The sequence below is a fragment of the Muscardinus avellanarius genome (assembly GCF_963383645.1).
Source record: "Muscardinus avellanarius genome assembly, chromosome: 1".
Taxonomy (NCBI): Eukaryota; Metazoa; Chordata; class Mammalia; order Rodentia; family Gliridae; genus Muscardinus; species Muscardinus avellanarius.
Window position 1 is genome coordinate 125,661,452 of NC_137786.1, and position 25,663 is coordinate 125,687,114.

Below are 25,663 nucleotides of genomic sequence, written 5' to 3' on the forward strand. Positions count from 1 at the left end.
TCCAGTATCTATGGCCGACAGAGAGCTATGTTCTTGTCTTGTTGCTGCAAACCCACTGTGTGACCTTGGGCAAGTCACTGGGACTCTCAATCTCAGTTTCCTACTTGTACCTAAGAGAGGCACAGCTTGGGCTGCAGTGTCTGGGCTTCTGTGGGTCAATTTTAGACTCCAGCTGCATGAACCAAGAGTTCTGGCTCAGAGAAGGAGCCTCACTGGCTGCAAAGCTCTCACAGGGCCCCAGAAGGGGGAGGCCAAGGCAAGAGCTGCCCTCTCCCTTCCCCAAGGTCACAGCAGCAGGGCAGAGTCAAGAATAGAAGCAAGACCTCCTCCTGCCCCACCCACCCGAGCCAGTGCAGGAGGAGCCGACCCAGAGGCCCGGGTGGCAGGTGGGGAGGAGGGAGGGCTCAACTCCAGTTCTTCTGGTCCTGGGTATTTATAGGCATTATTCCTCTAGTTCTGAGCCAGGGACAGTCCAGGAGGGCAAAAAAAGGCAGCTTGGGAGGAGCTGCCAAGGGGGTTTCATCAGCCAAATCAAGTGAGATGCACAAGTCAGCACCGACTTGTGCTTCCTAAGAGGCTCTGCCATTCCCAGGTCACCACCGCTGCTGCCAGTTCTGGTCTGGAAGGAGACCTGCTGTTGCTGCGCCCTGGGGCTGTGACACTTTCCCTTTGTCTGTTGCTGGAAGTCAGCAGTTCAAACACAGGTGTCTCCTCACTTAAATTCTAGACTTTCCCTGGAGACTGACAACCCAAGCTGCTTCCAGTTCTAAATGCTAGGAAGTGAAGGCCGTCTTCCCCTCTTCTTGTTTACTTGACTGTTTACCTGTCTCTGCATCTTTGCCTTATGATGCCAGCATTTGAGCTCTGGAGTGTCCGCCCAAATGGCCACTGGCCCGTTACTTGGTTCTAGCCCTGAAGGCTTTGACCTCTCACACATTGAGTTCCTTTTATACACACTCTCCAGACACAATCCCCTTGCATAGGTCTTCTGAAAGCAAAGGCCCCTTACATCAGAGGCTTGCCGCCACGCCTCCTTCCACATCAGGAACTCTCCACATCAAGACCAAAGACTTTCTGTCCTGACTGTTAAATGGAAATGATGAAGGAGCAGGGTGCCAGAAAAACTTGGCTACTTAGCCACCTTGTACCGCAGGAGCAAACCAAAAAAACTGTCTACAGGTGGACGCTGTGGGGCAAGGGACACTTCTTGCAACGGGATTCTATGTGGGGAGTCTGAGGAAGATAAATAATCCATGGCATGCTGAAATGCTGGAGTTGAGGCTCATATAAGATACCTTTAGAGCTTGGTGTGGTGGCACATGCCTGCAATTTCAGTACTTGGGAGGCTGAGATAGGAGGATCACAGGTTCAAAGCCAGCCTCAGCAACTTAGTGAGGCCCTCTGCAACTTAGCAAGACCCTGCTTTCAAATAAAAAATAAAATGGGGCTGAGGGTATAGCTCAGAGGTTGAACACCCTGGGTTCGATCCCCAGAACCACACACACACAAGAAAACAAAAAACTTAGGAGGGTTACATAGAGTCTAGTACAGCTTTATTTATTTATTTATTTATTTATTTATTTATTTAGGTATTGGGCTTAGAAACCAGGGCTCTTCTACCTCTAAGCTAAACCTCCAGCCCTCTTTATTTTTTTATTTCTAAACAGTTTCACTAAGTTGCTAAGGGTCTTGCTAAGTTGCTGGGGCTGGCTTCTAACCTTCGATCCTCCTGTTTTAGCTTCCCAAGTACTGGGATTACAGGCATATGCCACAGTGCCCAGATTTTATTTGCTTGTTTGAGTGTTTGTGGTATTGGGGATTGAACCCAGGGGCATACTACTGATGACCTATACCCTCAGCCTTATTTTTTTTAAAACAGAGACACATTAAATTGCAGAGGGTCTTGCTAAGTTACTGAGGCTGGCTTTAAACCTGTGATCTTCGTGTCTCAGCTTCCCAAGTACTGAGATTACAAGCATATGCCACTATACCTGGCTTGTTTGTTTATTTATTTATATAAGAAATATTTTAGAATCATGTGCCAGGTGTTAAAGCATACAAAGGTAAAACATTGGAGAGCTGGGAGTATAGTTCAGTGGTAGAGAGCTTGCCTAGCAAGCACAAGGCCCTGAGTTTGATCCCTAGCCCTACAAAAATAAATAAAATAAAACATTGGAGGTTGCCGGGCATAGTGGCGCATGCCTGTATTCCCAGCATTCGGGAGGCAGAGACCTGGAGGATCATTGTTCGCGGACAGCCTCAGCTACTTAGTGAGGCTCTCTGCAACTCAGTGAGACCTGGTTTCAAATTAAAGAATAAAAAATAGGGCAGGGGGTGTAGCTCAGAGGTCAAACGCCTCTGGGTTCCATCCCCAGACCCGCCAAAAAAAAAAAAAAAAAAACTACAAAAAACCCCCACAAAACATTGGAGGTTGTTTTGTGACTGGTGTGGTATAAATAAACGCGGTGCTAAAGGTATGTGAAGAAGGCACTGGGGGGAAGGGAGGGCCAGGAAATATATGTGGGGCAGTTGAGTTTGAGAGATAAGTAGAGGTTGGGCAGGTAAAGTGGGTTCTCAGCCATAGGTACCCGGCAGACTCATCTGGGGAGGTTTAAGCCTCCAAAGCCCGGGGCACAGCTCCACCCAGTAAATAGGAATCTCCTGACTTGGCTCCCAGCATCCGTCATTAATGGAGATTCCAAACTGAGGCCAGGGTGGGCCCCACTGGTTGAGGGGACAATTGGTGGCTCAGGCTGGCAGAGAATTGATTGTTCAATGATGACCTTCCTTGGCTTTGGGTTTATTTACTTTTCTAATGTTCATCCTTCTTTTTACATTTTTTTTATTAGCGCATCGTATTCATCCATGTTGATGGGGTAAAAGATGGTAGAGGCATACATGCACACATCACTCATTTAGCCCTTTTTATTCATTCTTTCTGGGAAAGATTTGGGTCTGGGGAGGAGCAAGAAGTGGGGAAGAAGAAAGGAAGGAGGGGGAGAGGAGACGGGGATTTGGGGACTGGAGCATGTAAGCTGTCAGGGACAGTGTCACAATGCACCACCCCTCCCTTGCTGCCAGGACCTCCTGCAGAATTCCCCCAGTTCCATGTCTGGAGTCTCCAGTAACCCCCAGGGGATTGTGGTCCCAGCCTCAGCACTCCAGCAGGGCAACATCGCCATGACGACCGTCAACTCACAAGTCGTGTCAGGTTGGTGCAGGAAATGGGTACTGGGGATTGTGGGGAGCACCCCGGGAGAAGAGAGGGCAGCCCCTAAGGAATTCCAGAATCAGGGGGTGCACTGTGCCAAGGAAGGGTTCCCAGCTCAGTTTCTTGACGAAAATGATCTGCAAATTGTTGACACCAACACCTGGTTGTGATGGGTTGGAACAAATTTGGGTAAAATTCTCACATATACCACCCCCAAGTCTAAATAAGATTATCATTCATCCTCCCAAACACTGGCCACAGAGGCTCTACTGCTACCTTGGGATGCCACCCCAGCCCACTCACTTCTCCCCTACAAGTAGAAGAGAGAACTGCCCCAGGGCTGCTGATCAGAGGGTCCTCACATATGAGTGCAAGTGAACTGGGGGCCCGGCTTGCCCTCTCTCCTCCCAGCCCCATGGCAGGGGGCCCCAAAACTGGCTGTCTCCTCAGGTGGAGCCTTATACCAACCGGTTACCATGGTAACCTCCCAGGGTCAGGTCGTCACCCAAGCAATTCCCCAGGGAGCCATCCAGATACAGAACACACAGGTGAGTGTGTAGGCGTGGGTGGGGTGTGAGGGAGGGGCCCCCACGATTGCTCGCTCTCTGCTAGGCACTTTGTACGAGTAGCTCATTTCACCCTATTTCTCTAAAAGGTATCATTACCCCTGCTTTGCAGATAAGAAGCTGGGTCTGGGAAAGGTTTTAATCAGCATCTGGGATCTTGCTGCCTCCTGAGTTTACATCAAAGGACCCTGCACTTCTCTTCCTGTCTCCAGACAGAGCTACTCGGTACCTCGGTAGTAGAGAGTGCAGATCTGTAGAAAGATCTGAAGTCAGAGGCTGAGGTCTGACATAAGCTCTGTGATCTTGGATAAGTCCTCTAACCTCCCCAAGCCTCAGAGTTCTTATTGATAAAGGGGGATTAGCATCAACTGCACACAGCCCAGCCAACCCACAGGGCCATTGCGGGGATTAACCCGGGTGATGGATAGTGCTTGGCAAGCTGTAAAGCACTGCAGAAATGCAAATAACCATGAGATGGTTTATGGCGAATTCGTGTCTTCAATTCTGTCTGCATGACCTCGTTTCCTCCATCCCCTCTCACACCCCTCCACTCCCCCCTCCCCTTCACCTCCTCTTTTTCCTCCTCCCCTTGCCCCAAGCCTCATCTCTGTTCTCTGAGGCGCTGGTGTGGGGCGGGGGAGAAGGGAAGGTGATGTCCCCAGGGCCCCAGGAATGAGTTGGGAAAGGGGGTTGGCAGCGAGAGCCTGCCGTCTCTATGGCAACAGGTCCCTAGCTGCTGGCCTCACAGGCTGCTGATGCTGATTTTTTCTCCACGTGCCCTGAAGGTTAACCTTGACCTCACCTCCCTCCTGGACAATGAGGATAAGAAGTCCAAGAACAAACGAGGAGTCTTGCCCAAGCACGCCACCAATATAATGCGTTCTTGGCTCTTCCAACATCTCATGGTGAGTGTGTGTGTGTGTGTGTGTGTGTGTGTGTGTGTGTGTGTGTACATGCACATGCACACCTGGGAGCCACAGCAGGGTGTGTGGAGCCACTGATCCTGATGTCAGACCTGCAGAGGGTGTGGCCTCGGAGACAGAGCTCTCTTAGAGATGGCACCTGGAGGCCAGCTCAAGGGAGGCATCAGTGGGACCTAAAGTTGGGAGCCTTTCTAGCACTTGCTGTTGCCATGTCAAAAAAAAAAAAAAAAAAAAAGAAGAAGAAGAAGAAGAAGAAGAAGAAGAGAAAGAGAAAACGAAAGAAAAGGTGAAAGCAGCAGAGGTGATGGAGACGAGCACTTTGAAGAGAGTCCACCCTGGGCAAGTGCCCAGGTGCAGGGGAGGGATTGTGGGCACTAGACCAGGGCCCTCCCCTGAGGAAGAGCATGCCACTCGGCCACCAGGACTCTAGTGCCCGTTCTGCTGGGGGAGCAGAGTGCATGCCCATCTCCCCGTGGGGTGGAGCAACTGCATGAGGCACAGCACAGGCACTGAGGTGGGAGAGCGGCTCTGCAGGGCAGCCGGGGTCATGTCACCGCTCGGCTCTGTGCCACAGAACAGCCGCTGCCATAAGCCCGGGTCGCCGCTTTTGTGAAATGGCACTGCCTCGGGCTTAATCACCGTGTCTACAAAGAGTCTGCTGTGTGCACATAACATGGCGGGAGTCAGGTGCGTCTGTGCGTGGTGTCTGTTGCAAAAGGCAAGCCTTTGGTAAATCATTTGGAAGGACTTCAAAAGTCCAATCCCCAGTAGCACTTTGGAGGGCTGTAGCATTGAAGAAAGGCCAATGCCATGGTGTGTGTGTGTGTGTGTGTGTGTGTGTGCGTGCGTGTGTGTCCTGGGCTGGAGAGGCACATTCTGGGACTGCAGGCATTTTCCTGGCAGTCATATCAGCACTCATAAGTATACACACACATACGGGACAGATGCGAAGACTGGGGACACATTGGCCTGTAAACTGTGGGAAGAACTAGGGCTGAGGGGAGATCTTTCTTCAGAGAAAAGAGAAATCAAATGGATCATGGGAATGAAGGGCTCAGTCAAGAAGAGTCCCTAAGACCACAGCACTCTGACAGGGCTCAGACTTCAGTGGCAGGAGGAGACTGTGGACTTAGGGATCGTGCCTCAGAGGCACTGGGCCCGCGCACCCCAGAGCATGGGAAGAGTCGCTCCAGACAATAGACATGGGGCCAGATCTCTGCATCTCCCCACCCTGCTCTTGGGACGTGGTGATGAGCAGGCTCATTTTGAAATCCCTGTCTAGTTTGGAGGCCTGAGTTGTCAATTTAGAAGGCTGATGTAAAGGAGGGGCTGGAGGCTGAGGGTTAAGGAGGGGAGAAGAGGGTGGAGAGAGCTCCAGACCTGAGCCTAGGCAAGGAGGCCAGGAGCCAGGGCCAGCGCTGCCCAGAGCACATGGGGTGGTGCCCCGTGTTTCTGTCTGTTCTGGTTCCATATGTCAGAACGCCAACACGGCCGGGCCTGGTGGCGCACGCTTGTAATCCCAGCATTCGGGAGGCTGAGACCAGAGGATCATGATTCGCGGACAGCCTCAGCTACTCAGTGAGGCCCTCCACAACTTAGTGAGACCCTGTTTCAAAATAAAGAATAAAAAATATGGCAGGGGGTGTAGCTCGGAGGTAGAATGCCCCCGGGTTCCATCCCCAGACCCGCGAAAACAAACAAATAAACAAAAAACAGAATGCCAACGTGTTCAGGTAGACTTGGTGGCCCCATGAGCTCACCACGGGGAAGGGGGTTCCTAGGGAAAGCCTGTCATCTGTGCACTGGACTGTCTGTCATAACCAAGACCAGGGCAGCAGAAGCTACTCCCATCCCTAGTGGGCCAGAACCAGGCTCCGCCCACTGTAGCGTGGAAGGCGTCACTACGGGCAGTGGGAGTGGTAGAAAACTCATGGGTTTTTGAGGCACCCAAACCTGGACTCAAATCTCGGCGTCACCTCTTGATCTGTAACCTGGCCAAGCTCACCTCTTGTGAAAATCATGATGAAGCTACGAAATCGTTATAAAGACCCTGACACCTGAGGTGCTCAATAGATGCACATTACGGTTCCTCCTTCACCTCCTACCCACATGCTTATATTTATTTATTTATTTTTTGGTACTCAGGATTAAACCCAGGGGCATTCTACTTCCAAACTATGCCCCCCCAAATCCTTTTATCTTCTGTTTTGAAAGTGTCTCACTAAGTTGGGGAGAACCTTGCTAAGTGCTGGGGCTGGCCTTGAATCTGTGATCCTCCTGTCTCAGCCTCCCAAGTGCTGAGATGACAAGTGTGTGCCACTCTACTCAGCGACCCTGTGCATTTTTGAAGACTAATATGAACCCACCTCGTTGCCTCGCACTCCCCGTGTGCAGCTTACTCCTGAGACTGAACGGCCGCCCTCTCAGCCCTTTGTGGCTGTGTCTCACTTCTCGCCTGGGACAGCTCCTGTCCTGTCCTCTGTTCCTGAGCCTCCTTTCATGGCTTAAGCTCTTCTTTCCACTCCCTGGTCATTTCCAGCTGGATTTGGGAAGATAGAAGGAGGGAGAAGTGGAGAAGAGAGAGGAGGGACCTGAGCACCAAGCAGAAAAGAAGAAAGGCTCCAGCCTGGCTTTGAAAAGAGACCGAGGTCAGGTAGAGGGCTTGCCAGAAAGCTTGAGTGTGAGCCTTTTCCCACCCACTCTATTCTCCTCCCTAGCCTGGAAGTGCGCGCAGCTGCAGGTGCCAGAGGGAAAGCACCTGCCATTGGCAACGTTCTTCTGCAACTGATGCCTTCATTGAGGCGGCATCAGGAGATGAGAAGGAAGTGGCCGTGGGCCTCCAAAGTCAGGACGCAGGACTGCTGGGCTGAGTAGGAGGGGTCCTGGCTACTCTAGGAAACAATCATCACAGCTGTCCCCTGTAGACACAGCCACCCCCTGCAGACCACAGCCGTCCCCTGACCACCTCCTGCAGACCACAGCCTGGTTATCTATGCACATATAGACACAGGTGTACCTCTAGCTTCAGGATGCAGGCTGAAAAAATAAGATAATATTTATTGCTCATGGTTGTAAAAAATAAATAAGAGAATATCCATAAAGAGACAAATCCAGCACACAGTCAGTACTTAAGAAATCGTTTCCTTAGAACTTTTTAGAACAGTGGACCAAGAGGATGTTTTTTGAGGCTGAGGCCCAACATTTGTGAAAATTAGTTTTCATAAATGGCTGATGTGTCATCTTGATCTGTAATACCAGTTTTTTTTTTTTTTTCAATACTGGGGATGGAACCCAGGGAATTCTACCTCTGAGCTACACCTGCAGCCCTATTTTTTATTCTTTATTTTTTTTGAAACAGGGTCTCACTAAGCAGAGGACCTCATTAAGTAGCTGAGGCTGGCTGCGAACCCGCCATCCACCTGTCTCAGCCTCCCAAGTACTGGATTACAAGCGTGCACCACCACACCCGGCTTGTAATATGGATTTGACCATCATCTAATCCTGAGAGCCCACTGGCTCACACAGAAATTTACCCAGTGTATGTATGTGTGTCAGGTCTATGTGCTAGCCAGGTTTGATGGCACCATACACCTGCAATCCCAGAGGATCACAGGTTTGAGACCAGCCTCAGCAACCTAGAAGGGTTTTAGCAACTTAGTGAGACCTGTTCCAAAATAAAAAAATAAAAGAGCTGGAGATATAGCTCAGAGATTGAATGCCCCTGAATTAAACCTCCAGTACGTACCAATAATAATAATCATCATTTTAAGGTAAAATAAAATAAGAACATTGACATTTGGGAGATAATTAGGCTACAGGATCTTTCTGAAATTTTTATTGTATATTCCAATCTTTTTTTTTCTTCATCTTTTTTCTGGTATGGGGAATTGAACCCAGAGGCATTCTACTTCCGAGCTACACTCCAGCCCCCTTTCTCAATTCTTTATGCTTTTGAAATAGGGTTTCAATAAATCGCAGAGGGCCTCACTAAGTAGCTGAGGCTGGCAGTGAAACTGCTACTGTCCTCCTGTCTCAGCCTCCTAAGTACTGGGATTCAAATGTGCACCACCACACCAGCTTCTTCTCTTATATCTTCTCACCTGATCCTGACCAGCATTCTGTAAGCAAATCTGAGTCTCAAGAGTTTCCCGATTTTTCTACTTGGTGTCCTTAGCAAAAGTAACCTTCTTTCTGCACTCCTAGTTCATTGGTCTACAAGCGAGTTCAGAAAATTACAGAATTGCAGTGCCTTGCATAACTGGCATACACACATCTGGATTCCGGCACTGATGGCTTTCTGATAAGTGGATGATTTGGCCGCACACATTCTACAAAGCAGTCTGTTTATCTCAAGGACCGCAGTTGTTATGGTTGACAGAAGAAATGGAGAACATTACATCATCTGCAACCTTGGCCACGATGTTGATCTTGAGCATTTCTTTAATGAATCCTGGCTGTTTCCATGGCCTTCTTTCCTGCGGGCCAAAGCTAGGATTCGTGGTTCCCTTTGTCCTGTGTCCAAGGCTTGTGTCATTTTTGCTCCCCTGTGGCCTTGGCAGTACGGGCTTGTGTTCAGGTGACCGGGCGCTGTTGGGGTGAGGGTGAGATCCCAGAGCCTTTTTGCTGTCAAGCTGCAGTAAGATTGGGGCTGGGAGGGGGGGGTGTCAGCCATTAGCGGCTGGCTGCTGTGTCCCTCAAGAATCCAGTGACATTTTCTTGCTAGTGCATTTTGGCTGAAAGAGGCTAAACTGCTGGAAGCAATCCTTCTTTAGCAAACCCGTGTGGGGCAGGAGCCTTGACAGAAACAGAGGATCCTCCCGGTGGAGGAGGGGGAGCTGCTGTTCCTCCTTCCCAGCTCCGCCCCAGCATGCCTGGCTCCCAAGCCCTGTGTCACCCTGTCCCGCCAGGTGATTCTGCTCATTCCATCCCCAATCATGACAGACCTCCATGCCGCCACCACCCCAGCACACGAGCAGTTTGCAGACTATTCTGTGTGCCAGGAAGTCTTGGAGGAGAATCAGGCCCCTACAGCCTCTCCTGCGTGGGTTGCCGCAGAGTGCCAGCATCTATGCTTGGTGCTGTAGCGCACCGTCTCATTTAACCCACTCTAGCACCCTAGGAGATAGATATGGCTGCTGTCCTCAGTTACCACTGAGGCTGGTCTCAAACTAGCAATCCTCCCATCTCGGCCTCCCAAGTACTGAAATTACAGGCCTGTGCCATTGCACACAGCAAAACTGGGACTCAGAGAGGGAAAAATGTTTCACAAGATCACACAAGGAATAGGATTACAAGAAATCTGAACCCAGAAGTGTGTAACCTGGTGCTTGACATCCCACCCACTTGACTCTACTACCTCCACACTGACCCAAGAAACCATGGACATGTTTAGCTCCCATGCAGAGTCTAGGGACAGGAAAGGGAAAAATCTGATCTGGGCGTGGTGGCGCACGCTTATAATCCCAGTCCCTGGGAGACTGAGACAGGAGGATCGCAGGTTCGCGGCCAGACTCAGCTACTTAGTGTGGCCTTCTGCAACTTAGTGAGATCCTGTTTCAAAATAAAGAATAAAAAAATAGGGCTGGTGTGTAACTCAGTGATTAAACACCCCTGGGTTCAACCATCAGCACCACACTAAAAGGAAAAGGGAATCCAACTCTCAGCAGCCTAGAAAAGGTGTAGGATTTCTATATGCCCAGGCCAGACCTCACAGTGACACTGGCCTCTGACCTCTGGCTGCCCCACAAGCCACCTGTCACATCCATCAGCAGGCCCAGCTGTCTTTGAGCACTGGTCCCCTGTACCCCTCTCTACCCAGCCTCACAGACCCCAGGGCTTGCTGAAGGGCCCCAAAAGAACTCTGCTGTGGTCGAAATGCTGAGAGCACAAAAAGCCCCAACAGCCTTCTCTGATGATTTTTTGAACTGGGACATAATTCACATTCCTTAAGATTTACCCTTTTAAAATGTACACTTTCGCCGGGCGTGGTGGCACACACTTGTAATTGCAGCATTCGGGAGGCTGAGACCGTAGGGTTGCGGTTCGCAGACAGCCTCAGCTACTTAGTGAGGCCCTCCGCAACTTAGTGAGACCCTGTTTCAAACATACAGAGTAAAAAAATAGGGCAGAGGGTGTAGCTCGGAGGTCAAATGCCCCTGGGTTCCATCCCCAAACCCACACACACACAAAAATGTACACTTTGGTGGATTTCATTTATTTACAATGCCATGCAATCCTTACCACCATGTAATTTCCATACCCGTTAGCCAGCACCTGTGCCCCTGGCAACCTGGAATCTACTCTCTGTCTCTAGGGCCTATTCCAAACATCTCACATGCGTGGAATCAGGTAACGTGGCATCCTGGTCTACTTGCTTCTTTCACCGAGCATGATGTTTCCAAGGATCGTTTGTGCTGCAGCCTGTGCCAGTACTTTGTTCCATTTTGGGGTTGAGTAATATTCCATCCTGTGGATATACCACATTTGTTTCTCTCTTCTCCAGTTGATGAGCATTTGGTTACTCCCACCTTTTGGCTTCTGTGTAACACTGCTGTGAATATTCATGCACTCCGCGTGATTTCCGAGCCTGTCATTATCTTACAGACACTTCCCCACACCTAGCACCTCACACGGGGTTCCTAGCCAAGGAGGGTGTGTCCAGGTGGAACCAGCCTGTGACCGTGCACCTTGATCACCCTACAAACACCCTCTGCATGCCTTGTCACTTCCCTGTGCAGGATTAAGTCCTGGGAATTATACTGATATCCTTTTCTGGGGCACACTGACAGGAGCTACTGCCCACCTGACTTACAGACGGTGATGATCCCTACAAACTAAAAGAATGTGGTCTACGGAAAGGACATGGCATCTGGCATCAGTCACCACCCTTCTGCCTCACTGAGGACCTGGACTGAGTTGCTTGGCCTTCCTCCTCCTGGGTCTGCTCTACTGTGAAATGGGATCACAACAGCCCAGTTGATAGGGTTGTCATGAGGATGAAATAAGATCACAGTGTGAAGTACTTTGCCCTGGCACGGGCACAGGTACCACTCCCAATGCCTCTGTTCCACCCTGGGAGCCTTCATGCAGTGCTCTGTCTTGGAAAATGTGGAGAGAAACATTGAAACTGTTAAGGAATTTGTGGAGGGGAGTAAGAACCCTTAACAAAGCAAGGAAAATGGCATAGGGGGATGACTCTGTTCCTGTTTGCTACTTTTTCCTTTAATTTGTGCACAGTGCCTGCAATCCTGCCGATCGGATGCATTTTCTGTCAATCCCTGCAAAAATCCCTCATGCCGTGCAGAGTACACAGGGCCACCGTTCACTCACAGTTCAGCGTGAATTGGTTCAAAGCTGGCTTCTCTACTGCCACTTAGCTAAGATGAGTTTCACATGAAGAACACCAGTACTCGCTGGGCAGTGCTTTTTAGTGGTTGGGAGGAGGCAAGGCAGAATGGAGAATCTTCTGGCAGTTGTTCTAAACCTCTCAAGGCCCCTGCTTTTTGAGACTTTGATGAAAGCCTTATCATGTCATGGACACAGGTTCATGGGATTTGACTTTGAAGCCCTAAGTCAAAGGGCCTTGGGGCTTGTGAGAAGAGGTGCTCAGTCCAAAAAGTAGAGGCTGACAGTGCAGCCACAGTTGTCAGAGATAGCCAGGTCTAGTTCCCTCCTGGAAGCAGAGGAAGATCTCTTGCTTGTCCCTCCTGAATCCTATGGTTCCCTCTTCACTTGAATACAGACTTTTGACCAAATTGGCCTTGAGATGAGCCAGGAAAACTACCTATTCTTAAAATAGTTCGTTACTAATCCAGGTGTGGTGGCACCTGCTTGTAATCCCAGCATTTAGGAGGCTAAGACAGGAGGAACGTGGTTCGAGGACAGCCTCAGCTACTTAGTGTAATCCTTTGCAACTCAGTGAGACTCTGTTTCAAAATAAAGAATAAAAAATAGGGCTGGGGGTATAGCTCAGAGGTAGAATGCCCCTGGGTTCCATCCCCAGTACTGCAAAAAATAAATAAATAAAAATAGTTTATTTCTATTGGAAAACATAGTCTAAGTTCCAAATAACAAATCTATTCACTAACACCTAAGTTTCAGGTATAAGGCATGATTTTAGCAGTTAAAGGGATAATCATTTAACTAGGGGAATGATTATACACATAAATTTATAAGCTAGGCTAGGGATAGATCAGTGGTAGAGCACTTGCTTGGCATGCACAAGGCTCTGAGTTCCATCTTCAACACTGGGGAAAAATAAATTTAAAGCCAGGCATTACTGGGTATGGTGATGCACACCTATAATTCCAGCACCTGGGAGACTGAAACAGGAGGATTACAGGTTCAAGGCCGACCTTAGCAACTTAGCAAGTCCCTCAGCAACTTAGTGATACCCTGTTTTAAAATAAAAAATAAAAAAGGATGAGAGTAGCTCAGAGGTAGAATGCCCCTGGGTAGGTCAATTCCTAGTACCACCAAAAAACAAACAAACAAACAAAAACAAACAAACAAACAAAAAACCAGGCATGATGGTACACTAGTCCCAGCTACTTGGGAGGCTGAAACAGGAAGATTTTTAGCCCAGAGGTTCAATGCCAGTCTCGGCAACACAGTGAAAGTGTCTTAAAAAAAAAAAAAAAAACAAAACTTTACACACAAACCAAGGAGATCAACCCATGATGGAATTGAGTGCTGCCAAACAAAAGCAGACACTCACGGGGCTTGAGAATGGAGGGTGGGTACAGGCAAGAGGTTGGTCACCTGTGCTGTCAAATTCATCGGAATAGTGCGTTCAGGACCAAGTATCAGGTTGCAAAACGTCCTTCGACACTCATGTCCAGAATTGAGCAGCCAGGATGGAGAAAAATCTGTTCTGGTGAGCAGCAGGAAGCACATTCTCAATGAAAAGAGGGATGTTTGTCCTGCAGAAAAGGGAGGCAGACGCTGCTGTTCATCAGAGGCAGCGTGGCACAGCACAAACACCGGGACTTTGGATATAGACTCATACCGAAATGGGTCCCAGCTCCATTTTTTACTTGCTCTGTGACTCAAATAGGTCAAACAATTTCTCTAATGCCGATTTCCTCCTCCTAACATGAAGAGAGAATTACCTACCTATGGCGAAGATGATCAACAGTGTCTAAAGCCTGAGAGGCGGACCTCTGTAGAGGCCATGGAGCACCATTTTCAACCTCTCTCAGCTCAGTTTTCTCTTGTGTGAAATGGAATAACAATGCCTAGTTTTTTGGCGTCTTGAAAATTCGATGAGAACACATGTCAAGTGCTTCAGCAGAGTAGTACTCTACGCAGTGTATGTGTCCAAAGTTAGCTCCAAACCCTGGCATCCCCTAAGGGGTGGAAGCCATTGTTCTTGGGTGAAGGTGGTCCTGCAGACCTCTGTATGGCCTCCGAGGATTCTCCAATTGGATTGAATAGGGAGGAAGATTTGAGTTCAACAGAAAGAGCTTCCCAACCATCAGAGTAAGGGGCTGCTGCTAAGTGAGGGTGGCACTGCAGAGCTGAGCTCCCCGCCTTCTGAGGACACCTATGGACAGGGATCCTGAGCTCATTAGCTGCTTGCAGCCAGAGACCCCCAGGAGACTATCACTGCCCCAGGCCCTACGCAGGGATGGGGGGGGCGCTGTCCTGCACACCTCTACCTTATTTGGGGAATGCTGTTTGAAGGGCTCCTGTCCTACAGGACAGGCTGGCTTCAGGGAACTTTGAGGCTGATTTTCTGTTGCTGTGACCAAACTATCTGCTATAAACAACAATGGAGGAGGAAAGATTTCTCTGGGCTCATGGTTTCAGAGGCACAGTCCATAGTCGGCCAACTTCAAGGTGGACCTCATGGAAGCACAGCATGTGTCAGAGGAAAGCAGCTTATCTCAGAGCCCCAGGAGAGCAGAGAGAGCAACAGGGACAGAGACAGTCCCCAAGGCCACAGCCCAGCAACCTGCCTCTACAGGTCACCACCCAGTAAATCAGTAAAGCAGTGGATCATCCCATGATCAGACTAGAACCCAGGCACAATTACCTCACCTCTGAGCACTGTCACCATGAGTACCTGCTTTCAAGATATGAGCCCTTGGACACCACTCCAATCCTAAACCACAACAAGGCTCTCTTGATGCTAAGGTAACAGGATTTAGTGGAAGGTTTTGCCATCTGGGCTGGGCCTTAAGGGTAGCTCGATTTTAAGACTGGATAGGAAGAGAAGTGGAGGGGTCATCTTGGATGACAGCTAGCTCCCAAATGAGCATCAAGGCCACTGTGATCCTGACTGACACTACCCCCGCCGTGTGTTCTGAGTATGAATTCCCCGTCACCCCTTATTCTCACCCTTGGAGCCTGGTGGTTTGCATGGCAGGGCAGGTGCTGCGTGGCCCCTTGTCACGGCCGGTCAGGTTTCCCAATGAGGGTGCTCAGGCATCTACACCACAGGCACTCTGGGGGGCTAGTGCCGAGCCAGCTGGGGTCCTGCCTGCAAGCTTCTCCCAGTGCCAGAGAGTCATTAGGCCTCCAATTCCTGCCTGCAGCACAAGACCGCTGAAGGAGATAGGCAGAAGCTACCTCCCGGCTCCCCAGGGAGGACGGCAGCGTTGGAGGCAGCATCCCGGGATGTGTGCCACATTGGCAGTGAAGGAAGGTGGGAGCCCCGAGACTGGGCTTGGTGGATAGCAGGCAAGTGGGCCACAGGGTTGGGTGGGTGCGCCAAGAGGGAAGGGAGTGTGAGGCCCCAGGACACCCACAGCATCTGCAGTGCTAAGAGATTCTGCCTGAAAATGCCGTGGGACATTTGCAATCTCATAACCTCACCCAAGGAGCCTGAGACCCAGATTAGAAGAAGAGGCACGCAGAACGTACACAATGGGCCCCAGAGCAGCCCCAGCAGGCAGGAGGCAGAGCTTCCCGGGGAAAAGGAGCCGAGACAGGTGCACAGGTCTGGAAGGCTCCACCGGCCCAGGAAACAACCTGCAGCTGTTTCAGAGAAGGAGCCATGCACATCCAGCCAGATATTTATTCATTTATTTGTTATTTGTTTTTAACGCTCGTAGAGTGTGCCAGGCACCTGTTCTAAGTACTTTTCAAATACTGTTAACGTGTGCAATTCCTGTAACAAACTTGAGGTGGTACAATGATTGCCCTGTGTTAGAGAATAGGAAACTTGCCCGATGTCTTGAGCTTCTGAGAGGCAGGACCAGGGTTCAAACCCAGGCCATCTGGCTGTGGAGTCCACGTCCTCGCCTACCTCTCACAGTGCTATCTTCATGACCCCTCTAGAGACACAGTCTGTACACTTTGGTGGGCTCTTACATATCTCCCTCACATCCCACAAACATGCATTCGAGCCAGGCATGGCAGCGCATGCCTGGAATCCCAGTTCATGAAAGGCTGGGATAGGAGGATCACAGGTTTGAGGCCAGCCTCAGCAATTTAACAAGATGCTGTTTCAAAATAAAAAGTAAAAAGGGCCAGGGTATAGCATAAAGTTCAAGACCCAGTCCCAGAAAAATCAAAATAATTTTAAAAACAACAAAAATACATTTATATGCATTCGACAATCAATTCCAGGATAGCAACCTGCTTCTAGGTAGTATTCCTGGGGAGTCCAAACCACTGATGCCCCATCCCCCTACACACCTACAGGCATGCACAAAGAGAAAGGTGAGAAAAGAAAAGGTGAGAAGTACCATTTATTCCCAAGCCGCCATGTTTGTTCATCCAACGGATAAGCATTGGAGGCCAGGCACAGTGGTGCACACCTGTAATCCCAGTACGTGGGAGGCTGAGATAAAAGAATCACAGGTTTGAGGCCAGCCCCACCAACTTAGACCCTCAGCAACTTAGTGAGATCCTGTTTCAAAATAAAAATAAATATGTGGGAATGTAGCTCAGAGGTGAAATGGCCCTGGGTTTAATCCCCACAACCAAGGGGGGAAAAGGCACTGAACACTCCCAAGGGCCAGGAATTCTCAAAACTGATGTGGAAGAGTGAGAAGAGGCATGCCCTTTTTTCTCAAAGCCCTGTGGCTCATCTTTTTGGGTGACAAATAGCTGAACAGATCACTCTAGTAGTATGACAGACAGTACGTGCTCAGAGCTCACAGAAGGGGCATCTGATGAGCCTGGCTTCTGCAGGGGTTGGAGGAAAGTTAAGAAGGGCCAATTTTGCTTCAGGGTGAAAAATGGATTAAAATAGATACCAGAGGGAAAGAGGATCATTTTCAAGATTGTGGAGTGAAGAATGGAGGGAAGTAGATTTTCACAATAGAAAAGTCTGCAACAATGAAAACGAGTAACTACAGTCACGCAGAACAACCCTAGATAAATGATTCCATTAATATAGGTTCAAACTCCAGTCAAAACTAAGCCATTGTGTTGAAGGATGTAACTTAAGTGGCAAAGCTATAAAGTAAGAAAGTAATTCTCATAAAAATGAGGTTTTCTTGAGGATGGAGATAGATGGGGAAGTGATGGAGGGACAGAAGGAGGTTCTTGGAGTGTGTTTGTATCCTCTCTTTGGACAGGGTTGGTGCGGTAACATGGGTGCTTGCTTTGTGAAAGTACATGATGCTCGACATTTTAATCCTTTGTACTCTTCCAGTAGTGCACAATTTCACGGGGGGGCGGGCAAGGGTAAAAATAAGAGAGAAAATGAAAGGTTGTGAGGTCTGAGCAAAGGCAGTCATAGGAGGAGAAATTCCACAGGTGACTAAGTATGGTTCCCTGTATTCTAAGAGGCTCACTCTTCTCATCTTAAGCATCTGGACAATCAGGGTCCATCCTCTATCAGCAGCACCCTGGAGATGGTGGGTGTGGCCATTTGAGGGCCAGGGCCCTGCAGGCTGCCTCCCTCTGGAGGGTGTCATGCACAGGCAGCCACAGCTATGAGGAGTGAGAGGAGAGGGTGCTGGCAGGAACCCAGGAGAAGGCTCCCTGCTCTGAGTCAGACTCCAAGCCCCACTCCAGCAGCAACACAGGCCCAGTGACACCCACAGGCAGATGCTCCCTGTGTACCTATCCCTTGCTCATCTGGCCAGCCTCATCATGGTAAGATGTGCATAAAGGAGGAGATGGAAGGATGATGACAGGATGTGTTTTGATTTTAAAAAAAAAAAAAAAAAAGGTGGCCGGGGACCTAGAACCCAGCGCTGGCTGAGCTTCCTTCTGGCCAGCACCTGGGCTGAAGCCCCTCTTCACACTGAAGGCTGCTCTCTGAGGCCTCTGAGCCCAGGGGACACTCAAGACTTTGTAGCTGTGGAGCTACAAAGGGGAGGTGTTGGAGAGGGCTGGGAAAGAATTTAGGCTAGATTTCAGAGGAACTTCCAGATGCCACAAACCATCCAGTTCATGTAAATACGTCTGTGGAGCCCTTGAATATTCAGTTAGATGATGTCTGGGAGGTTTTGGTCCACGGCACCAAATGTATCAATGGAACACGTGTTACTTCCTTTAGTCATCCCCCGAGTCCAAGAGATGCATACGGTTTTGCTATTTCCATGTTAAGCTGAGAAAACTAAGAATAGAACACATAAAACAGATATCTGAGGTCTCCCAGCTGCCAAGGGCTGGGCAGGACTGGACCCCGTCACCAAAGTCTCTTTCCTGCCAGTAGCATGGCCCAGCATAGGAGTCTTAAGGCTGGCCCTGAGAAGGCTCTGGAATTTTCTTTTCTCTTCTATTCTCCTTTCTCAAAGAAAAATTGTCCAGTTCTAGAGAGCTATTGCCTGGGCCCTTCCCGCCTACCTCCAGGGAAATCAGGTCCTCCAAATAATGATCAGAGAGTGGCGGCCATGGCTTGATGGCAGTGGGGTTTCATTTCAGCCTCCTCCCATCCTTGGCCTCATGCCTTTCCAATTGTGCTAAAAGTAGCACCAGCCTGGTCGCACTGTACCCGGGGCCAGGACTATTTTGACTCTGTCTGCAGGAATCATGCGGTCTGAGGCGGGTGTGCGAGCTGGATGGCTCCCATAAACACATTGGCGCAGAGCCAGGAATGTTCTGGCGGACACACCTGTTCCCAGAGCTGGACTGAATGCTGCAACTCACCACAGCCTCCACCTCGTACCTCCTGAGCTGCTGGTTCCAGGAGGGAGAGGGGGCGGGGGGGACTGGTACCGGGAATGGGAAGGGCTTACATCCTTATCCTTGAGAACAGCCAGCTGGATTTTGGCGGCTCGGCCTCTCATGGGTCTCCATCAGACAGAAGCATGTCACTTTCTGTGCCATATCCACGCAGTTGGAGGCCTGCACCAGCCTCCTTAGATTCAGCAAACATCTGTCTTGCAAGGAGGCTGGCGACTTCTCCTCTTGAGAGAATTTACCAGTGAAAGAGAATTGCATTAACCAGGTCCACTGAGAGCCCTGGTGCGAAGTTCCTGCCTAGACCACCTTTCAAGTCTGATTCAGGCCCCACCTGTCTGAGAAGCCTCCCTGGACCAGTCAAACCTCCCCTTCTCCTAATACCCAACAGGTTTTTAGCATGATGCCCTCAGCCTTCCCCCCTCCTTAGGTCTAAGCTGTGGATGCTTCTCACTTGCACAACCAGGGTGCAGCAGATTGCTAGGTGGATGATCCAGCTCGGTCTGCTGGACGACCTGGCTCTGCTCAGGAGACAAGTCTCTGTCTCCTTTCTGCGCTCTTTTGTTCACCTGTTCATGAGCCATTGTTGAACAGGACCGCTTTGCTGTCACTTCACTGGATGCAGAAGAGACGACAATATCTAATGAGACAGGTCCCCACCTGAGCGCAGCTCATGGCCCCTGGGGAGACAGTGTCACCATACAGTGAATTCCAGGCATTTTTTTTTCAGAGGCAGCGGTGACTTGCTTCGCCTTGGGAAGCTGAGAAAGGCCTCCCTGGGGATTTGACCAGTGACAGTGTTTCACCAAAGCCCCAAATGGAGAGCATGTCACCGTGGGGGGATGGAGGGCATACACGCGCACGAAGGCCAGTGCATTGGATTTTTGTCACATTGCTGGCACTTGTACCCACAGGTTTCTCATTCATAAATTCAACCAACTGTGGATTGAAAAATATTTTAAAAAAAAAAGAAAATTGTGTCTGTACTGAGCATGTACATTTGTCACTATTTCCTAAACAATGTGGCATAACAACTATTTAGGTAGCATTTCCATTGTGTGAGGTATTAGAAGGAATCGAGATGGTGTGGGCATACAGGAGGATGTGTGAATGCTTTGCCAATATGTTAGGGATCTGTGCATCCACGGATTTTGGTATCCATGGGGTCCTGGAAACAGTCATCTGCAGATAATGAGGGAGGACTTTTATTCACAGATCTGTCGGCCATGGGCAGGGAGGATGCTGGCTCCTTCCCCTGAGTGAGGTCAGACCCCATAGAGCCAGTGGGTAGGACAGGAACACCACTGTCCCCAGGTGTCAGAACTCCCAGAGTCCTCTCCTCTACCCAGCAATCTCTCCCTCTGGCCTCCATCTGCTCCTTCCCAATTAGCTTGAAATCGGCTCCCTTAACACTGGTGTGCTTTCCTTCTTGTTAGAATCTTAATATTGTATGAATCACAAGTCCCTGCTGCTCTGGTGTGGCGGTCAGGGTCAAAGGTGTGAATTAAAACAACTCATGGTCCCGATCCCTTCAACTGCTCCACTCGGGGGCTGCGGAGGCCAGCTGAAGAGGTTGCTTCTTTTTGTCACTGGTAATGAGAGTACTTCCAAGGCTGTTGATCTCAAACACTTTCCTGAGAGAGCTTGAAACACCTTGCCCATGTCGCCCCAGAATAATAATATGAAGAGCTGCCTTTTACTGAGCGCTTTACAAGGATAATGTCACTTAACCTTTCAAGTGACTTGGTAACATAGGGTTCCCTAACATGCCTGAGATCTCACAGCTGACCATGATGGAGCAAGACTGTGAGTCCCAGTCCCAGGGACTTTAAGAAGCACAAGCGATAGTTTTTTATTACCACCACAGTCAAAAGGAATGGTCCAGTCTGAGAATGCTGGGTGGCTTGGTCCTCTGTTCCAAAGCTCCCAGGTCTCCCTAGCTTCCAGGACCAAGCTCTACCCATTCTGGATGCTCACAATGCCTGCTGGCCGCTCGGCACTGTGCTGACGCCTGGGGAAGACACAAAGACCAGAGACACATCATCTGTGGTGTCCCATGCTGTGGGCTCAGGACCCTCTTCCTAGATTCCCATATTTATTTATTTATTTATTTATTTATTTATTTATTTATTTATTTTGAAGTACTGGGGATTGAACTCAGGGGCATTTTACCTCCGAGCTATACCCCCAGCCTATTTTTTAAATTCTTTATTTTGAAACAGGGTCTCACTAAGTTGTGGAGGGTCTCACTAAGTACCTGATGCTGGCCGCGAACCCAGATCCTCCTGTCTCAGCCTCTCAAGTACTGGGATTACAAGCGTGCGCCACCACGCCCAGCTTTTCCCATTCTTTGATGTGGCCCAGCCAGTCTTCCTTACTGCACTGGCCACCACATATTTCCCCTTCACCCAAGCTTCCTCAGTGCTTATGGCCCAAACCCCAGCATCTGTTGCTTTGTTCTTGCATTCCTTCACTCAACAGCTATTTGGATGTTGAAGGCCCTGGGGACACAGTAATATGTCCGCATTGCAGCTGGGCATGGCGGCACATTCCTGTAATCCCACTACTTGGGAGGCTGAGACAAGGGATTACAGGTTGGAGGCCAGCAGCATGTGGTAACTTAGTGAGACCCTGTTTGAAAATTTAAAAAATAAAAAATAAGGCTTGAGTATAGCTCAGAGATAGAACACCCCTGGGTTTAATATTCAGTACAGGAAGGAAGGAAGGAAGGAAGGAAATATCTTGTACCCTCATGGAGTTCAGTCTACAAGATGAAGCAAGCATGTAACTAATGCATGGACTATAGAGTACCGAGACCACAGAAGACACCTGTATCACTCAACCCATCCCCAAAGACACTGACCTAGTCTTATAAAGTGGCATCATGAACAATATCAGGCTGAAATCAGGAGAACTGAGCTGGGCTACCATTTGAGTGGTATCAAGAAAGTCAATCTCTTTCTTCCTCTGTAAAGTGGGAAAACAATATGTAACTTGCCAATCAACCAAGTATCAATGAAGGTCTTCGGTGAAATGAAGTGTTTGGCAGGCTTAGAGTCCTGTACTGATAACATCAGTGTTATGCTTATCTTCTCTCTCCTAAGAATGCCTCGCACGAGTCTGGACACGTAGTAGATAGTAAATTTAGTTAAATTTAACTGATAGATAGAATTGGCTCATTCACCGAGCTTACCACCTTTGGTGGGCCTTGGGGATCATTGCAAATCCCATTACTGAGAGTACCTGCCTGTCTGATGGATCAGGTGAGAAAGCTAGGAAAGTGCCTTGGAAGCTATCAGCTGACTCCTGGACCCCATCGTGGGGCTGGGCTGAGGGCTGGAGGCCAGAGTATAGAGCCTTTGCCTCCATCTAAGTCCTAGGCCTATTGCCTTTGAGGAACAAACATTATACTTAGCTCAGTTTGGGTTCCCAAGCCACTAGGGCTGCCTATCCCAGAGTTTTGTCCATGATTTAAGCATGGTCTCTTAGGGGGTCCAGCCACCAGTGCCCACCCCTCATGACTCTTCACCTCTTATTTCAGCACCCCTACCCCACGGAGGACGAGAAGAGGCAGATCGCAGCCCAGACAAACCTCACCCTCCTGCAAGTAAACAACTGGTGAGTTCAAGTCTTCTGCTCAAAGGCTTTCAGCCCCGGGGGTCACCTGCTTGGCTGGGGAACACACCACAGGGAAGAGAGATGGATTGCCCAGGCCTGCCTCAGTCTCAGCATGCTGCCAGTCCACTCTTTCTCCCATTTGGGCGGGAAGCAGACATCTAGAATCAATGGACACCCTTGGCTTCATCTGCAGCTTCTCAGCGCCCTCTGCTGGAAACTGTGTGGACGCATTCCTGGAAGCTCAACACCACCTGGGCACCTGAGCCCCACCTGCAGGGTAGAGACTCAGAAATGCTTGCAGCTACTGCAGGAGGTACAGCCAGTTGTCAACTGGTCTACCTCACCTCTGTGTGGATTGTAACAAAAACAGTCTGCAGAGTTTGGAGTGGGAAGGAGGAAGGAGAGCCACCATTCTCACCTGTCAGGGATCTCTTTCTCCTATTTGTGTCTAGCTGAGCTGTCAGAGGTCAGAGATCCAGGTCTGGATGGATGGGGTGGGCCCTAGATTTGGGCCCTTGAGCTTTCTGGGGAGAAGCCAAAAGTTAATGCCCTTGGTTCTGACTCTTTCCTTCTCTGTTCAATTCTGGTGGATCTTGAGGGGGGTCATTTCAGATGCCTCCTCTTGCATTCTTCCCATAAGTCCCGGGAGAGTCCATGAACTCCCCGGAACCCAAAGCTTCTCTCTGCTGGGCCTTTCCACCCAGGGGATGGAAACTCGTCTGTCCTGTGTAATGGAGTCTGGGAGCTGCTCAGTCTCCTCTGCCCCACCCCCAACACCACCCAGGTAGTGACTGATCAGCTCTCTACCATTAACCCGGGCAGGTTCATCAATGCCAGGAGGCGCATCCTGCAGCCCATGCTGGATGCCAGCAACCCAGACCCCGCCCCCAAAGCCAAGAAGATCAAGTCTCAGCACCGGCCTACCCAAAGATTCTGGCCCAACTCGATCGCTGCGGGGGTGCTACAACAGCAGGGCGGTGCCCCAGGAACGAACCCCGATGGTAAGAGCTGGGGCCACAGGTACTCTGGATGGGGCCGGTGGGGGCTCCTGGAAAGCAAAGATTCAAGGATGTCACTGCTCATCACGACGACCATCCTTTCCTGATCCCCATCAAAGCCTTAAAGAAGGAATGCTCACCGGGTGTGGTGGCACATGCTGTAATCCCAATACTTGAGACAGGAGTATTGCAGGTTTGAGGCCTGCCTCAGCAGCTTAGCAAGACCCTCGGAGGTAGAAAGTCCCTGGGTTCAATCCCCAGTACTCCTCAAGGATGATGTTCTTGCGCACATTTTAACAAGCTCAAAGCAATCTCACAAAGATGAGTGGGGGCGGTGGTCACCCTAGTCAGTGACTGCTCAGCAGAGGCCCCTCCTCCCTCCCACACAACCCCAAGTTTCTCAGCAGCCAGTGTCTGCACAGATCCTCAAGGCCAAGGCCGTCTATAAATACCGAGGCAGGCAGCTGGCATGCGAACAGAGGCCAGGAGGAGCTCTGTGCTCCCGGCTTCTCTGTCACACCCTCCGTGTACACTCTCCTAATGCCAGTCGCCTAGCACACCATGAATAATTCAATCAGCTCACGTTTTGTAGCTTGGCTTGTGAAGACAGCTCCGTGTGGGCAGTGAGGTGGAAGCGTGTACATGTTCATGTATATGATTATATGGGCCACTCACCTACGAGGCACTGCAGAAATAAACTGACTGGGGGACTAGACCATTCTGGGAGAGATCCTTGGTTCTGTCATTGCTGACCGTGTCCCCTTGAACTAACGACTTAACCATCTGGGACTCAGTTTTCTCCTCTCTAGAGGAGGGACAATAATACCTGCCTTACAGAACTGTCAAGAAGGAAGCCAAAGTGCTTAACCCAGTCACGCAGAAGATGCTGAGTAAATGGCCACAAGGGGAGTTTCAGCTTGAGGCAGGGCAGGGAGTAGCTGAAGTGGATGGATGGGAGGCTTCAGAGCAGGTCATTCAGAGTGTAGGGTCAGGTCCCTTGGGCACCAGGAGCTCACAAGGCATGATGGAGAGCATCTGTCATCCCACCTACTTGGAGGCTGAGATAGGAGAATCGCAGGTTTCAGGCCAGCCTGTGTCACTTAGCAAGACCCCATCTCAAAAAGAAAAAAAAAAAGAAAAGAAAAAGAAAAAAGTCGGGAGTGGTGGCGCACGCTTGTAATCCCCGCGCTTGGGAGGCAGAGACAGGAGGATCGCGCAGGTTCGAAGCCAGCCACGCATGCTGGCTCAGGAGACCCTGTTTCCAAATTAAAATGTAAAAATAGGTCTGGGAGTGTAGCCCGGAAGTAGAAGGGCTTCCACGAACCCCAGTTCCACCAATAAATAAATAAATAAATAAATAAATAAATAAATAAATAAATAAAAAGGGCTAGGGGTGTAGCTTGGTGGTAGAACAGTTGCCTAGCATACCCCCTCCGAAAAGAAAAAGAAAGAAAGAAAAAAGAAAAGAAACACAGAGTTCAGCACCCCCATGAGCCCGTCCACTCAACATGTCCAGTGTGAGGTTGCTGGGCCAGCCAGCAGCCTCTGCGGAGCCATGACTCTTGCCCTCTCTCACACAGGTTCCATCAACCTGGACAACTTGCAGTCCCTGTCCTCAGACAATGCCACAATGGCCATGCAGCAGGCCATGATGGCTGCACACGATGACTCATTGGATGGGACGGAAGAAGAGGATGAGGATGAGATGGAAGAGGAGGAGGAGGAGGAGGAAGAACTGGAGGAAGAGGCCGACGAGCTGCAGACGACGAATGTCAGCGACTTGGGCTTGGAACACAGTGACTCCCTGGAGTAGCCAGGCAGCCCAGAGGCGCTGGTCACCCAGCAGAGAGGAGTGGTGTCGGGGGCTTCAGGGTGGGAAACTGGGCCCTGGCTTCCCCACATCAGTAGCTTGAAGAGATGCAGAGGAGATACCGTGCTCCTTCCCAACTTCCAAGCTTCCGTGAGCACCAGGCGCCCTTCCCTAAGACTGCAGAAAACTCCATTTTGCAGGGCCAGTCAAGCGACTGGATGGAAAGACAGGAGAGAGACCTGGACTCAGCAAATCCCTGAGGGCAGATGGCCCCATCGGCCCCCACGGAGGGACTTGAGCTGTTTACAAGCCCTGTGCTTATGGCAGATGGATGCTGTTTGCAGAGTGGGCCTTTTCCAGGGGATAGACTTGGGAGGGAAGGGAGAGACAAAGGGTGTCTGGGGTCTACACCCAGAAATCTCAACTGCTTTGAGAGACATGCAAGGGCAGGG

General features: G+C 50.0%; 1 protein-coding gene across 6 annotated transcripts in view; it reads left to right on the plus strand.

The window, feature by feature from the left end:
• PKNOX2 (PBX/knotted 1 homeobox 2) overlaps positions 1-25,214 on the plus strand; it is a gene marked incomplete at both ends in the record, with an annotated part of 84,286 nt that extends 59,072 nt beyond the window's left edge. For 2 of the 6 annotated variants that reach the window (XM_080714178.1, XM_080714180.1), the window contains 6 exons: positions 3,082-3,211; positions 3,662-3,759; positions 4,563-4,682; positions 22,327-22,403; positions 23,226-23,404; positions 24,982-25,214. In XM_080714178.1, coding sequence (XP_080570304.1) covers positions 3,082-3,211; positions 3,662-3,759; positions 4,563-4,682; positions 22,327-22,403; positions 23,226-23,404; positions 24,982-25,214 — 837 coding nt within the window. The remainder of the gene's footprint in view (positions 1-3,081; positions 3,212-3,661; positions 3,760-4,562; positions 4,683-22,326; positions 22,404-23,225; positions 23,405-24,981) is intronic. The other 4 variants (XM_080714182.1, XM_080714183.1, XM_080714179.1 and 1 more) reach the window with 3 other exon arrangements.
• Between the last annotated feature and the right edge of the window lie 449 nt (positions 25,215-25,663).